General features: G+C 49.5%; 1 protein-coding gene across 5 annotated transcripts in view; it reads left to right on the forward strand.

Annotated features, from left to right (window-relative positions):
• ARHGEF3 (Rho guanine nucleotide exchange factor 3) overlaps positions 1 to 16511 on the forward strand; it is a 320183-nt gene that overhangs the window by 27261 nt on the left and 276411 nt on the right. For all 5 annotated transcript variants that reach the window (XM_047691555.1, XM_047691585.1, XM_047691574.1 and 2 more), the window contains exon 2: positions 16109 to 16201. In XM_047691555.1, coding sequence (XP_047547511.1) covers positions 16109 to 16201 — 93 coding nt within the window. The remainder of the gene's footprint in view (positions 1 to 16108; positions 16202 to 16511) is intronic.

Here is a 16511-nt window from a genome sequence, read left to right on the forward strand (position 1 = left end):
TTTTTTCAACATTTTATTTATTTATTTGACAGAGAGAGAGATCACAAGTAAGCAGAGGCAGGCAGAGAGAGAGGAGGAAGCAGGCTCCCTGCCGAGCAGAGAGCCTGATGAGGGGCTCGATCTCAGGACTCTGGGATCATGACCTGAGCCGAAGGCAGAGGCATTAGCCCACTGAGCCACCCAGGCGCCCCCAATTACAGCTGGTTTAAGTGCTGAAAAATCATGAGCAGAGACACAAAAGTCAGCAGGGTAGACACCATCCCAGTCAGGACTGGGGGAGGAACTGAGAGTCCTCAGCTTGAGGTATCACCAACGGGGCCTGGGTGTGCACATGTGTGTACATGCATATACCGGCACATTCAAGGCTGAGAGCAGGTCTTTGCCTGGCTGAACTGTGGTATGAGAGAAGGGTTTCAAAGTCGACTGAATGCCCTTCATCCTCTTAGAGAACATGTGTGGTGCATATTCAAGAGGATAGCTGAGATGTAGCGGAATCCTCCAGTGGATTCCAGTTCTGCATAGGAAAAAATCCAAATTTTTTCTTACCTTCACCTACACACTCTGCCACTCCCTGTCATGCCTTCTAGCAAGATCCCAATCTCTGTTCTTTCCCAGCCGTTGAGTGTGACATTCCTTCCATCCAGAATGTTCTTATTCCTTCTCTTCTCAGGGCCGGCTCCTTTGCAGGCACAGGTCTTGGCTCAGACGTTACAAGGGAGAACTCCCCTCAGTGCTTCTCCCTGTTTACTTTCTCATCCCTCATGTTTTCTTGGTCCCTTCTCCAGGCTGAGGTCATGGTGATAACAGGGGCTATGTCTGGTCATACCCTGTGGCCCCCCTAACCTCCAGCCTGCAGATGCAGAGAGCGGGCGCCCAGCAGATCCCACAGCCAGGTGCTATCTGACATTGTCTCTATGCATATTCCTCTTAACTCTTTTGCGTTTTATTTTATTTTTTTACCGTTTTGCATTTTAGAAGGATTTGACCTGTGTACAGTTGTCAAGATAGACTGTGGGAATTTGTGGAAGCTTCCCCTGAGATGAGAGTGCTTTGTATATGGTGTGTGTCCAGAAATTCTCTCAAACAATAGGGATGTGTACATCTGAATTTTGTTGGGTTGTAGGCGGCGAGGTAGAATTAGATGCTTCTGCAAGATCCAGTAAAAGCCAGGGGTGTCTGGGAAGCCAATTATCGGTCCTTCTTGCGTCTGGTTGGTGGTCACAGCTGATGGAACTTGAAGTACACGCCAGCCTCTGCTACCTCATACCATATATATAAAAACAACTGGAGATGAGTTGAGGACCTAAACGTGGAAGGCAAATCATGGAGCTTCTAGAAAATACTAGGGAAGAGTGAAAATTAGGCTAGGCATAGAATTCTTCGACAAGATCACAAAAAGCACTATCATGCTTTTTGTGAGGAAAAGAAGGAAAGAAATTTATAAACTAGACTTCATTAAAATTAAGAGTTCTTTCTCAAAAGACACTATTAAGAGAGTGAAGAAGCAAACTGCTGTCCGGGAGAAGATATTTGAAATACATACGTCCCACCAAAGATTCATCTCTAGAATATATAAAGAACTTCTACCAACCAATGAGAAACAGACAACCCAATATAAAAGCGAAAAAAGACTTGAGCAAACATGTCACCAAAGAGGATTCCAAATGACCAATAAACATATGGAAGGGTGCTTAGCCTCAGGAGTCATTAGAAGAATTTAACCACAATAAGATAGCACTGTGTGTCTACCCAGAATGGCCAAATGAAAAAGACCGACAACGAAAATGTAGTTAAAGATAAGGAGCAGGTGAAACCCTCCAGTACTGCTGGTGGAGGTAGGAACTGGTACAGCCACTTTGGAAAACCATTTTGGCCGTGTCTACCACAGCTGGACATCAGGCTCCCCAGGCTGTAGCACTGCTAGCTGTAGATGAGTGCCCAGGAACTTGCGCACAACGATCCTAGCAGCTTTATTCATAAGTCTCAAAACATGGCAATGATCCAAGTGCCCATCGGCAGCCTTATGGGTAAGTGAATAGTAGATCCACGCAATGGAATATACTCTGCAATGGGAAAGAGCCTTTGGGTGGGTCACACCCCTTCCCGGAGGGGCACAGGGAAACCATCTAGGTGGCTGGACATGTTTTATATCTTGATTTGGTTGGTGATGACATGGGAGTATAAGTACCTACAAACATGACTGAGTTGTACACTTAAGATTTGTGTAGTTTGTGTATGTCGCAAACTTATTTGTTTGTTTCCAAACTATTTTACTGATAGATTGGGGAAATCTATCAATGTATATCAATACATTGGGGAAATAGAATACATGGTAGTCTTTGTCTCGAGCCCTCGGAGGAAGGCTGGGGAACTGAAACGCTGTCAGAGGCCAGGATGGGCTGGAGGGAGGCCTGAGTTCTCCCCGTGATGCTGCTTCTCCCCGGTGTTTCTCCTTGTCTTCACCCATTCCCCCGCCCCGCTCCCCGACACTGCAACGTGAGCAGTACCCACCTCTCACCCCTGGCGTGATCCTTACCTGGCAGGAAAGACCAGTGCTTGAGAGGGAATGTGGACCTTTCCTAATTGTGGTGCTGTTTAATTTATTAATTATTTTTACAAGATTTTATTATGTATTTGACACACAGAGAGAGAGAAAGAGAGCACACAAGCTGTGGGAGCAGCAGGCAGAGGGAGAAGCAGGCTCCCCGAGGTGCAGGGAGTCCAATGCGGGACTCCATCCCAGGACCCTGGGATCATGACCTGAGCCGAAAGCAGTCGGTTAACCAACTGAGCCACCCAGACGCCCCTGCGGTGCTGTTTAAAGGAGAGGTGCATCTATCTGGTGCTCTCCTCAGAGTCCCTATAATGTCCCAACCTGGAAGAGGAGGGAACCTGCGCATCGGTTAGCTTTCCCCAAAGCCCAGGATTAAACGGTGGCGGCGGCTGGTATTACAGGCTAGGTTGGAGAGGATCCATTGAGGAAGTGGAACCCGCCTCTGTCTGCCCGGGCATATCACTCCGCACCCACACTCTGGGCTGATCCTCAGCAACAAATTCAAGTCTGTTACGTCCAATGCCTGGGGCAGCCTGGTGGCTGTGCTGGGACAGATCTCTGAGCTGAATGGATCTCGGGGGTCCCGGGGCATGGTGTGAGCTGTACGGGATCTCTGGCTCTGGGCTTGGGTGCTTTCACAGGTGTCTCTCTGACAGGAGAAGGACATGCTTCATTTCCAGTCCTCCAGGCTGGCTGGTTGGGACATCCTAAGCCTCAAAAAACAGCATGCCTTCAAAAAAGTTTGGTGCAAACTCATCCTTTGACTATACCTGGCCTGAATTAATAGGAGGCTTTTCCTAGGATGCAGCAGAATAGTCACGTGCATAGCTGCAGAAATGCTTACGTATTTGACTATGGTTGCCATCCCTCACCCCGCTGGTGTTTCACACAGCATGCTGTCCACACTTCATGTCACCTTTCTGAGGTGCAAACATTGTGAATTCTGAAACGCAGCCAGCTGCAAGGGTGGGAAGAGGGGTTGTGGACTTGCCCGTGATGGGTTATTCTTCAGATGGCTGGTGAGGTCACTGTTTCTTTTTTGCTAATATAGAAGGATGCTACATGAGTGAGTGTCCATGGTAGACTTGGAACTACTGGGTCGGTGGGCAGGCAGATTTTACATTTTGGTGGTTCTCAGCAGGTGGCCTTGCAAAGAGATGAGAGAAAACGACAATTCTACCAACAGCGTGTGCATGTGAATTTGGTCCTATTACTCCCTTGTTTCCATGGGTTTTTTCGGCTGCCGCCAGGCTTTTGTCCTAGCTCCTTTCTGTGGTGTTCACAGTCTTCCCTTCCCTGTCTGGCCCTGGCCTGTCTGTCCAGTTGCTGATTTCCCTGCCTTCTCTGCTGCCAGCTGCGGAGTCCTTTGGCCAGTCAGCGACTACCCCCTACCCTGCCACGCACATCCCTACTGCGTCCGCAAGGGTTCATCTGTGGGTAGGACAGAGCTGCCCCTGCTCTGTGGCCTTGCCTTTTGGAGGACGCTGGGGACCCAGCTGAGTTCTGGTGTTCCTGGGAGGTCGGCCGAAGGCCTCTGAGCTGAAAGAGCTGGAGTGAGAGGGAATGGAGGGGATACTCTGGAAGGCCTCATGGCAAACCTGGGAGGAAGATTTGTTATCTTCAGACCTGTGGGGAGGACTTGCAGGGGATTAAGCCAGGGAGTGACCTGGCTGATTGGGCTTGTATTTTCAATACCACAGGTCATAATGGAGGCGGTCTGTGGTGTTAGAGGTCAAGTTCAAGAGAAGGGGGTAGAGGACAAAGGGCCAGGCCTGATTGTACAGAAGGGGTAAGAAGAAATAAGGGTCAAGGCCACCTCTCAGGTCTCTGGACTCACAGTTGGGTGGACAGAGGCGTCCTTGCCTGAGCCTGAGCCTGGTACTGAAAAGAGCGAATGCTCTGGTTGTTGGGGTTCAAATCCCAGCTCAGGCTTCCCGGTGCCAGGACCTCAGGCTCATCATTTGGATTCAGATAGCCCTCTGGCAGGGCTGTGGGGATATGCATAGCACTAACGGTAGTCAGGGGGCTGGCGTGTGGTGGGTGTTGAGTAAGATCCTCCCTCCCTTGTTCCACGAAGCCACGCGCAGCCTAGCTCCTCGGTCCGAACTGCCTGCCTGGACATCCATTTCCAGGTGCCTCTCCGTGTCAGGCCTTGTTTTGGTTTTCCCACTGGATCTTGAGTCCCTCAGAATCTACATCACAGGGAGTGGAGCCTGGACAGCTGCATTTCTGAGAAGTTCCCCAGGGGAACCCAGATGCTCCGTGAATGGCAGGAACTGTGTCTTATGGGTTGACCTTGGGTAAATGCTCTTAGAGTCAACAGACGCCTGAATGGATGAACCATCAATGAGAGGGCCTTAACACCCGCCAGTGAAACCCAGCAGGCTGGACCGATTCTGTTTCCAGAGCAGCCCAGTGCTGGGACGGCTGCCTCAGTCACCTGAGAGGGGTCTTTAAGGTGCAGATTCCCAGGTCCAGCCTCGGTGACTGATTCAGAAGGACTGCGCTGGGGCCAAGCATGGTTCTGTGCACAGACGATTCTGTGCTTTGCTGAGTCAAGGCACCTGTGGGTTCTGAGGGCTGTAGGTCCTCCCAGCTCTGCCAACTTATGACTCTATCATGGAAGGACCTTGTCCTCAGCCACAGGCCCTTGCACATCCTGCCCTGCAGGGTGAGGTGGGGCTTCTGGGTACCAGGTCACCAGGTAGAGTTTCTGGGTAGTGGCGGCAACTGCTCCCCTCCTGCAATTGGTAGGAATTAAAATGTCCTGCTGTTTTGAATTCACGGGCAAGTGTCTTTATTACAGCTGATGTCCCAGCAATGTGGGGGCCTGTGCCTCCAGATTTGCTTTGGGTTGTGGTCTTGGGCTCCCTGCCAGCCTCTTGGGAGGGGAGTGATGGGGAACAGCTGTTCTCACCCCGGCAGAGCTCAGGGATCAAATGCCAGGCTTCGACTCCAGAAGCATCTGCCCCTTTCCGTTGTCTGCCCCTCCCTGGACTCAGGGGAACGATTAGCACCAAAAGGAAGGGTCCTCCTTCACTCCTGTCTCCTTGCTGCCTGCACATCTTCCAGATGGCTTTTGTGGAAGGTGCAGTCTTACTTGTGACCTGTGCAAGGCTGCTGTGTGATAGAAGTCCCATTACAGTGTCAGAGGGGCCTCCCTCATTTATTCTCAGCTCAAGCAGGGAGTGACTATTCAGAGCCAGGCCAATGCTGGACATGTGACTTGGCTGGCCCTGCTCCAGATGGCTCATTCCTCGCTGTCATCTCTTGTGTGTGCTGTGGGTGTGTGCCTCTTAGAGGGGAAGGGGAGGGATCTGGAATCCTAGAGGGGATCTTGCAAAGCCTAGGGGTTAGGGAGGAGGGTGCTGGGTGGGCTGGCAGGAGGGGTGGAATGCTCCAAGGCTCATTGAGGGTGACCGTCACTCAGGTCACTGTCGTCTTTGTGACTGGGACTGGGCTGGCAATTTGCTTCCTCCTGACATCTCTGTGCCTGTAGAGTCTTGCCTTCTGGGTGGGTCTGGAATGGTTCCTCACTGGGTATTTTTATATTCCTTGGAAGGGCTTTCTGCCACTTCATTCCATCCTCCTGCTCAGCGTCCCAGCTCCTGAAGCCTCAGGTTCTGTCCCCTGGGCCCTTAGACCTAGCTGCCGTGGGCCACCTCATCCCAGCCAGGTCTCCCCTCGTACACCCGGTCTTCCAAGACCCACAGCACTGGCTGTGACGTGGACTCTGGAGCTTACTCACTGTGGAACCTCTGAAAAGTTGTTAACCTCTCCCCAAGCCCCTGTGCTTTCTTGTCTTTTGGGTTATTATGAAGGGGCAGGGCACACGAACCTTTGTGAAGCCCTGTGCTGGGTTCTTCACTTGCACTATTTCACTGAATCCCCACAGAAGTCCCATGAGGTAGAAACCTCATGGTGTCTTCCTTTACAGGTGGAGAAACTGAGGCACAGGAGTCCCTTCCAATCTCTCATAGCTGCTAAGTGGCAAAGGTCAAATTACCCAAGCCTTCAGTTGATTATCTCTGTTGCGAATGTGTTTATAATTCACAATATAGGTGTTCTAGTAGTAAATGGAAGATTGTATTATTGCAGAATTATGGTATCCTGGAATCATATCTCTCTTGTATTTCACTTAGGTGAACTAAACTAGAAGCTTTTAGAAAAAAGAAATAAATATTTAATCCTGCTGTTCCACTGAAGTGCGTGTATGTTCGGGATGGGTCACCCAAGCTAGCCCCACATCCCACATGCCCCGGATAGTGTGGGGCAGCCCTACTGTGGTGAGTCTGACCCAACCACAGACTTGACCTGGAGCGCATTTGAGTGCATTTGAACACACAACCACCTACTCTAGCTCTGGGCTCTTCTGGGCTCCTCGAGGGCTCTTCTAGAGCCCCTCTCCATTAGGCACCTTCCTTGAGGGGCTTTCCAGGGAAATTTTGGACTCTGCAGGATGTTCCCACTAATGTTAGAATTTGCTCTGCAGGGTCAGAGGGCTGCAGTTGGTCCTCCCCTTTACAGGGTCTTTCTCAGCTGACACATGGGATCAGAGCACAAAGATGGAGCTAAGATTTAGCCAGAGAGTTTTATTTTATGGGGAAGTCCAGCTGCGTATTTACTCAGGTGCCAGAGCCTCGGGGTGTTGGAAGTTTGGAAGCCTGGACCCAGGAGTCAGACAGACCCAGTGGCTCAGTCCCTGCTGTAGCGTTCCAGGTGCTGGAGGTTGACCTAGCTGCTGCAGCTGGAGTTCGTTTCCTGCTCTGCAACACCTGGATGCCAGCGTGCATCTCACGGGGATCTGTTGTGACTTCATATGGGTATAGAATAGGTCCTTGATAGGTCTTGTTCATCTCCTCCCCTTAGAGCCCCATAAATTCCCATGAATCTTGAGTGGTCTCCCAGTGGCTAGCTACATACAATTTCATGAAATGTGATTTCCGGTTGGGCTTTTAGGAGAGTTCACCTTTCTGTGGGTGTTTTGAAGCCCTCTCTGGGCATCCGGTTTGCTGTACTGGGCACTGGTCCTTGCAGGTAAGGAATAAGGAGGCAAACCGACTACTGTGCTCCCGCTGAGTTAGCGAGTGTGATGTGTGTCAGTGTTCTGTGAAGTTCATTTTAACAAATGCCCTGGTTGGCAAAGGAACAGGTCAGAAAATCTCTGCCTGTTTTTTGCCCAACTGGGAAAATTGCCACAAGGCCTTTTCTGGGACCATTTTCTATGACCGTTGTTTCCCTTTTGGTCTTTTGTTTGAGGGAGGAGGGACAGTGTGCACATATCCTGGTTTTCCCTTGCACTCACTAGCTCTGGGGGCCTGGGCGAGTCACATAAGCCCTCTGCGTGTCCGTTTCCTCATCTGTGAGAAGGAGATAAGAGCCTTACAACGTTGTTGAGAGGGTGAAATGGAATCAGAGCATCTGAAGTCCTCTACAGTGTGCCGGGGACATGGGAAGGCCACTGTCACTGTTGCCCATGGTGAAGAGGAGGAGGACAGTGAGGGCTGTGGTGACCTCTGGGCTGTCTGTGCCCTCCCTCAGACAGGCTCTGCTGGGGCAGCATCCATCTTCTATCGGGCAGCACAGACAGGAGACTCTGATGGCTCTGACCACAGTGCCTTGCTTATCCCTCCTGCCATTGCTCCTCCGTGAATGGATAAGTGTGCTCTCTCTCCACCAACAGAAATGTACCAAGTGTCCACTAAAGACATTATTGGAGAGACCTAGAGAGAGGCAGGCGGTGGTAGAGGTTTCCTATGAAGCGAGGTTTTTCAAACTTTGTTGTTGTTGTGTTGAAACTACAGAATATGAGAACTTACCCCGGCATGAGAATCATGGGGGTAGGGATGCCCTGGCTGAACTCAGAACACCCTCTGGTGTAAGTACAGGCAGCCTGGACAGGACTTGACCACCGGTGGTATCCCCACTGGCCCCTTGTTCTAGACCCTGGGATGTGAGCTTGCACTTGGGAGACTGGAGGCTTGTGATGAGGCCCCCAAGAACTGACCTAATCTCCCATCCATGCCTCCCCAAACAAGCTTGCCGTGCCCACACTCACAGCCTTGACCTAGGCGGTGAGAGCCGGTGCTGTTACCTGCCGCTGTGGCACTCTCGGCTCAGCCTCTCCATGTCATGAAGACACGTGGAAAGCCAGCTGCCTATCCTGGAGGCTGCCTGGCACCAGGGCAAGTGTGGAGTTCAAACTACTTGTTGGAGCAAGTATGAAATGGCATCAGCCTGTTGGATCCATTTCCTCACTGAGGCACCTTGACTTCGTATCTGGGCTGTGGCACCCGAGTCTTTGGGTCTCTAGGGTACATCTTTCTTTGATAGAGTGACATAAGGACTTGGGTGGGTGCTATGGGGTTTTTGCCTCTTGGGACCTCATTTTTCTGTAATGATGGGGTGGCTGGCTCCCCATGGTTATTTCTTCAGCTGTGTGGTGTTGGCATCCGTGATGTCCTGATTCTGTAGCAGGTTCACATTGTCCTTCGTTAGTGTGGAGAAGTGCTGTCAGCTGGCTTGTTCGTTTGTTCAGCTACTGTTATACCTGTCAGTGTGTTCATGGTTGGGGTGTCAGGAAAGCTGGTGCAGCTGGGGAGACACTTCCACACCTGTGGGTGGGATTTGGATGAGGGAAGAGTGTGGAGGGAGACTAGTGGGACACTGACGGGCTCTGGGAAAGGCCGAGGGCACACGAGTGGTTGAGTGAACACAGTGTCTCCCAGTGAGTGTTGTGGGGATCTCATTTCCAAATTCTTGCCCCAACAACCCCCCCCCCCCCCCCCCCCCCCCCCGCCCAGGAGGTCCACAGAGTCTGGTCTCCAGGGAGGGTAGAGTAGGCATACAAGTAACAGTGGATAATGCCAGCCACTCACAAGTGCCTTTTCTTGCCTAAACCCTCAGCATAAATTATGTCATTTAACTTGGCAGTGCACAGCCCATCAAGAGGAGGTACTGTGGTATTCTATCCCTCCTCCTACTTCCTTCTACCCTCTTCTCACTCTCGTGACCTCTGTTTCCTCCCTGCGGTTACTTACGCCATGCCCTTCACCCAGAGCAATCCTGGATTGTTGGCCTGGCAATCTTATTCCTCCTTCAAAACTCAGCCTAGGCAGTGCCTCCTATGAGAAGCCTTCCATGATTCCCTCAGGCTGATGTAGGTGCTGAGCCCCTTGTAACTATATATCTCTCTATTGCTGTGGTCTCACACTGTACTGTAATGATACTTTTTTTTTTTTACTAAAAGAAACTTTGAAACAATTTTAATAACCTCCAAAATATAAAAACACTTTTTTTGTGTGTTCTTGTAAAGATGCTGGGAGTACAGATATAACTGAAGCCCATCTTAACCTCCAGCCAGCCCCAAGTTCCTCCTCAGAGGAAGCCAGTTAAAAGTTACCAGTTAAAAGTAACGTCTTCTCAATAGTGTGCCTGCTCCTGGGCACAGCCCCTTCCTTCTGTATCTACACAGATGCTGGAGCTGATCTGTGAGAGGATGAGGGTGAGTGGATGGCACAGGTACCTGACCATGGGGCGGGCTTGAGGGGAGGGAGTGCTTGGGCTTGAGCCAGCCGCCACATGATATGCTGGGGACCGCAGGACTGCTGATGTCATTATCTCTGCTTCAGTTTCGTGGCTTCAGCCACGCTTCGGGGTGGTGGCCTTGGTACTAGCCAAGGTCTCTAGGTCACAATTCTTGGCCGTCGAGGAGATGAGGTCATCTGGGGCAGGTGGCTTGGGACTTTGTGGTCACAGACTGAGTTGTCCAATCAGCCTTCAACTCTGGCATTGGCTTTGACCCTGAGATTGGCAGGCAAAAAAAAAAAAAGTATCCATCTCTCTCCCTATTCTAATAAAAGGCTAGAGGACAAATTCTGGCTGTTTTTTTTTTTTTTTTTACTGATAAATGTTTATAAAGCCCCTTGGATGCCAAGCATGATGCAGAGCAAGGAATATGCAGAACTTCGGCAACTCTCTCCAGAGGGCCTGTCCTCCTTTGAGATCTGCGGCTGAAAAGATCTTATTTGGTGAAGAGTCTTGATTTGTTATTTGTGTACTGGTGAGGGGTTTTATAACATATTAAAAATATATGTGTGTGTGTATTTTTTGTGATCAAGCATGTCACAGTGTGTATTAAATACCAATAATACACCTAACTCTGGCTTTTGGGTGGGGCATAGGGAAGCGAGTGGGCTCTGGAATCAGATTGGATGGGTTCAAATCCCATCCTTCCTGTGATGAGCTTTGGGACCCTCAGCATGTTCTTTAGCCATTCTGTGTCTCAGTTTCCTCCTATTCAAAAGAGGGATCATGATAGCATCCATTTCAGTGGCTAGGAGAAGAGGAAATGAAATAATGCACGAGGAACACTGAACGTGACATGAAGCAGAGGCTCCACATAAACAGGCTGTTAATGTTAGTAGTCGTTCTTCATTAGCATAAGAGGTTCACATCAGTAAGAATGGAATGTACAAGACCTGATTTCTGTTCTTGCGTTTGCAGTCTTTGCAGGGAGCTTAGATTTCGGTACTCGATACAACTAAGAGTTAGTATGTGACAGTAGCAAGGAAGTCCAAATTCTGTGGTTTGTATTGCATGTCCTACAGGAGCTGGGGGGAGCTCCTGGGAGGAGGTGGGGCTCCCTGTGGACATGTCAGATGGGTGAAAGGAGGGAGAAGGACCAAGGGGGCAGGTGTCAGGGAAACATTCCGGGCCAGTCGGGTGGGCAGTGATTGCCAGGATAGGGGGTGATGAGTGGGCCAGCTGGGATCTGCTTCATCCAGAGGTGAAATGACACATGGCCTGTGGAGTGGAAATGGAATGAGAGAGGCAGAGAAGCTACTGCTTCTCTTCCTCTTCCTCCTTCTCCTCCTTTGTTCTAAATACACTTATTGTATTTTTATAACTATTGGCCTGGAATTGTAGGATGCAAAGTTGGGGGATTTAGCATGGCTGTGGTGATTTATAGAGAACAAAGTTTCGGCATCCTTATCCACTTGAGAGGATTACTGAGGACTTGGGTGGAGTGGTGGTGGGGGGACTTTAAACAGATCCAATTAGTTGTTACAAAATTCCTAAAGCTTCTTATTAAAGCATAACATACCTGCAGAAAAGGGCACAGATCATAACTACAGTTATTTGATTTATTTGATTGTCACAAACTGAGCACATCTGTGTAAGCAGCATCTAGATTAGGAAACAGACCCTTGGCCAGCACCCTGAAAGCTCCCTCTTGCCCTCCTCAGCCTCTGCTCCCCCAACCACAACTGCTGTCCCGACCGCTACACTCTTATGTTGGGGTCTTGGCCTCAGCATCTTCTCATGAAGAGCAACCTGTGTTGCGGCAAGTAGTTGTAACTCCTCTGTTCTCATTGCCGTGAGTGACCACCATTTATTTCATTCGTTCTACTGCTGGTGAGCATTGGGGTCTCTTCTGGTTTGGAGCTTGAGGTAGGTCAAGTAATGGCCCCTTAAAAGATGTCCATGACCTAGTGACAGGTACCATTCCCTGGTAATACCTGTGACTAAGTTGACATGGCAGAGAGCAGTAGCAAATGTTTGTTAAGGATCATGACATGGGGAGATGATCCTGAATTATCTGGATGGGGCCATTGTAACAAGGATCCTTACAAGAGGGAAGAGGGAGGGTTCAGTTCAAAGAACGAGACATGGAAGTGGAAGCGGAGGTGAGAGAAGAGATTTGAAGATGCTACATTGTTGGCTCTGAAATGGAGGAAGGGGCCAGGAGATGAGGAACGCAGGTGGTTTCCAGGAGGTGGGAAGGACAAGGGAATGGGTTGTCTTCTAGAGTTTCCAGAAAGAATGCAGCCCTGCTGACCCATTTTAGATTCATTTCTGACCTCCAGAACTATAAGAGGATACATTTGTGTTTTATGCCACTAAGTCTGTGGTGATTTGTTACAACAGCAATAGGAAATTAATAGAGAACTGTTACTCATAGTACTACTGAGAACATTCTAGAAAATGTCTCCTGGTGCACATATGGTCCTAGGAGCAAGTGCAAGTATTCCCGCCATTCTCAAGGGCATTTAGACCCGCCTGTACTCCCACCAACAGCAGTGGTGAAGTTGTAGTTGCTGTATATCCTCACCATAATTCGGTGCTTCCTGAGAAGAGAGATTTTTCAGTGCAGAATTAACAGGGCTTGGTGTCCAAGGGACAGGGCTGTGCCTTACAAGAAGTTGGTGCTCAGCAAATGCTGGTCCGTGCGGATCCAGCCAGCTGAGGAGAGGAATGAGGAAGAGGTGGTGCCAAGAGTTTAGCTGGGGTGAAGTGGAATTCCTCTTCCATGGAAGTGACTGGGATGGAAACTCCTGAGTCACGTTAGATTAATACAGAACTTTTCAGCTTCAGAGTTAGAACGCCACTGATGTTTGCGATTCTGTGATTGAGCAAGGTGGAGTGGCGGATATCATGCCTCAGCAGAAAGCTTGAGCTAGCTGTTCGGCTGGCTGCTCAGTGTTTGAAAACTGCCCTCATGCAAGCGCTGTGACTTTAGGTTGCTCGCACCCTTCGGAGCTCTGGTTTTGGTGTCTGTAAAACGGGCATGGTCCTGTCTTCCCTGTGGGGCCATGGGTGGATAAGAAGCCTCTGGGTGCGAGCCCAGAGTTTACTGCCTGCACACAGGTAGCTGTGGTTATTTGGGACAACGGCATTAGGATAATAAATTCCTTTTATGGAAGTTGGCAACCCTGGCTTCAGAGTGTTCAGGGACTGACTGTCTTGGGGTGGGTCTGACAATATCAGGCCCATTGGTTGGCATCCAGGGTCGGTGGGGTCAGGCTGGTGGTCCACCCTCCTAGGGCTTTATAGAGACACTGTCCCCCACAGCCCCCCCATTCCTGAAACTGCTTTTGAAGCTATTCATTCATCATTTGTTTGTTCATTCCCTCAGCCATCACTGAGCTTTACTGTGCACATTATAATGTAGTGATTAGGGGCATGGATTCCCAGATCAAATGCTTGGTTCAGATCTCAACTTTGCCGTTTTGTTGTCTGTATGGCATATGGCCAAATCTTCTTTGTGCCCAGTTTCCTGATTTGTAAAGTGAGGCAGTATCTGCATCCTGGACTGATGTGAGAAATGGATGAAAAAATCCACGACAGTGCCTGGCCTTGGGCACCCCTCAGGGCTGGGGTACAAGAGTTGGTTGCCCTCAATCCTTGCCCCTTGCCACAGGCAGAAAGGTGATGGTTTATTGGTGGTTGTCTACGGAATACTTTCTCTAGCATGGGGAGGGAAAACCTGAAACCCTGACCCGGAACCAGCTAGGGCTCCTTTGAGGGCAGGGTCTGATCCCTCACAGCTGCTCGAGAAATGGGGCTTCGAGGAGAGTTGGCATAGTTTGGGGCCGTAGGTGTCGAACCCCCTTGCAGTGGTTACTGTGCTGTGGAAGGGCTTGTACACTGAGCAGATGTGGCCTCCAGGCTGAGCTGAAATGGGCTGCAGAAGTGACTCTGGTGTGGGCTGCTTGCTTTCTCCCCTCTCCCTTCATAGTGGGGATGGTGGGGAGGTGGTGGCCCTCCGAGACTCCGAGCCCACATCTCACTACCCTTCCGTCTTTCCTCATTCCAGGTCCACATCTTCCCTCTTGCCTTCTTCTGGGCCCCTCTGTAATGCACATGCCTTAGCTGATGAAGTTAGCTCTGATGGAAGCCAGAGCAGTGGTCCCAGACAGGGATCCAGATGCTAAAAATATCTCATGGTGTGCTTTTTGCAAGTTAAATAAAAGAGCAGCATTGGAGACTATGGCTGGGGATTCTCCCCAATACCGACTCTTTCCAATGCCTTGGGGTGCTCAAGTCCAAGATATCTGGTCCTGCTCACCTGGATTTGAGAGTTTATCCTCATGGAGACTTTTTTTCCAAAAGGATATTTTATTTTTTAAAGTGATCTCTGAACCCAAATGAGGCTTGAACTTACAACGCTGACATCAAGAGTTGTATGCTCTACCGACTGAGCCAGCCAGGTGCCCCACAATAGTGCTTTGATCCGGAAAAAGGCCAGACTCATGGTGGGGCCGATGGAGGAGGATGGGTAGGAGATTGGGCCATGCAGATCTGAGGTTCAGCAGCCTGATGTTGCAGCCTGGGAGATCCTGGAGGATCACAAGTGTCCGAATTACCTACCCCGAAACCCCTTTTGCCTAGGAGGCACCAGGTTGAAGGTCAGTACTCCCCCTCTCAATATGGTCTGCACAGCCAGTCTTCCAGTATTGAAACTGATGGCTGTTTCTTTGGTTGACACCAGATGAAGCAGCTGGTTTGGGTTTGAGACCATGCCGTCGAAAGAGAATCTGCTCTCCTGCTAACCCCACCCCAGGTGGGGAGGAATGCAGTACGTGAGGCTGAGGAGGGAAACTCAGCCTCCCATCTCAGACTCACCTGGGGCAGATGGTCATGGGGCGGAAGAGTGAGCTGGCAGAGCCCTCCGCCTATTGAAACATTCTCTCTCTAGTTATCTATCTTATCCCTGTGTCTCTCCTAGCTTCTGTTGCTTCCAAGCACATAGACTCAAATCCCTATCTGTGGATGTCATGTTCATTGGGATATTTTACCACTCCACGTAGTCATTTTGTGAAGCAAAGCTCACAGCTCATGCTTGTGGGTCCCAGTGTCCCTATTTCTGCCAGGTGTCCTGCTCTTGATAGTCTCCCCACTGGGAGGTATTACATACTCATTAACATCTTCATCCATCTAACACTGACTAAGTACTACGTAACTTACATGTGATTTTACCCAAGTTGTGATTGAAAATAGTTTGGCCTTACTTGTCTCCATAGACATAGGACATCAGAAGCTCCAAATAACCAAACTCACCCTTAAAAGGGCCCCGAAGGGAATATTTAAGGATAGTGCCAACTGTGATGAGAGTTAACTAGCCTTAAAAATAGGATCAGAGGGGCGCCTGAGTGGTTCAGTGGGTTAAAGCCTCTGCCTTCGGCTCAGATCATGATCCCAGGGTCCTGGGATCGAGCCTCACATCGGGCTCTCTGCTCAATGGGGAGCCTGCTTCCCTTCCTCTCTCTGCCTGCTCCTCTGCCTACTTGTGATCTGTCAAATAAATAAATAAAATCTTAAAAAAAATAGGATCAGATAAAACAGTGACTTAAAGAATAAAGCAATTTCTCTCTACGGTAGTAGTTCCAAGGTGGCAATCACGGGCCCAGGTGCCTTCTGTCGTGTTGCTCCATTGTTTATAAATGCACCGTCATCGTCTGCACAGTCCAAGCTGAGTTCTAGCCAGATGGAGCCAGTGAGAAGGGTGGGTAAATTGTGTGCCAAGTTTTAATACATAGATGGGGAAGTGGCACCTTTCCTCTCTCATTCCACTGGGAACTTACCTGCAAGGACACCAGGGAGATGTAGTCCCTGATAAAACTCAAATAACTGTGGCAGAAAGGGAGAATGGATTTCAGTGGACACTGGACCGCCCTTGGTACATTCCCCTTGTGTGTATTTAATGCAACTTTTTGTGTGTTTATAACATAAATATGTCCAGGTTATACATATTGGTTGTTTTGCTTTCAGAAAGAAGACCTGGCCCAGCCATGCTGTGTCTATGGACATTTCCACAGTAATGAATCAGTGTGTCTTTAGAGGAATGGAAGGAAACAAGGAAAGGTAAAAATATCTTTAAAAATTAAAAAAATTTTTTTAAAGATTTTATTTATTTATTTGACAGAGAGGGAGATCACAAGTAGGCAGAGAGTCAGACAGAGAGAGAGAGAGAAGCAGGCTCCCTGCTGAGCAAAGAGCCTGATGCGGGGCTCGATCCCAGGACCCTGAGATCATGAGCCAAAGGCAGCGGCTTAATCCACTGAGCCACCCAGATGCCCCCAAAATTAAAAATTTTGAAATTCTCACATGCATCAGTTAAATACAATGTAGGACTTCATCTACATCTGTGTGTGTCAGTGGAAGCCATCGAGAA

Source organism: Lutra lutra, chromosome 1 (assembly GCF_902655055.1).
Source record: "Lutra lutra chromosome 1, mLutLut1.2, whole genome shotgun sequence".
Classification (NCBI taxonomy): domain Eukaryota; kingdom Metazoa; phylum Chordata; class Mammalia; order Carnivora; family Mustelidae; genus Lutra; species Lutra lutra.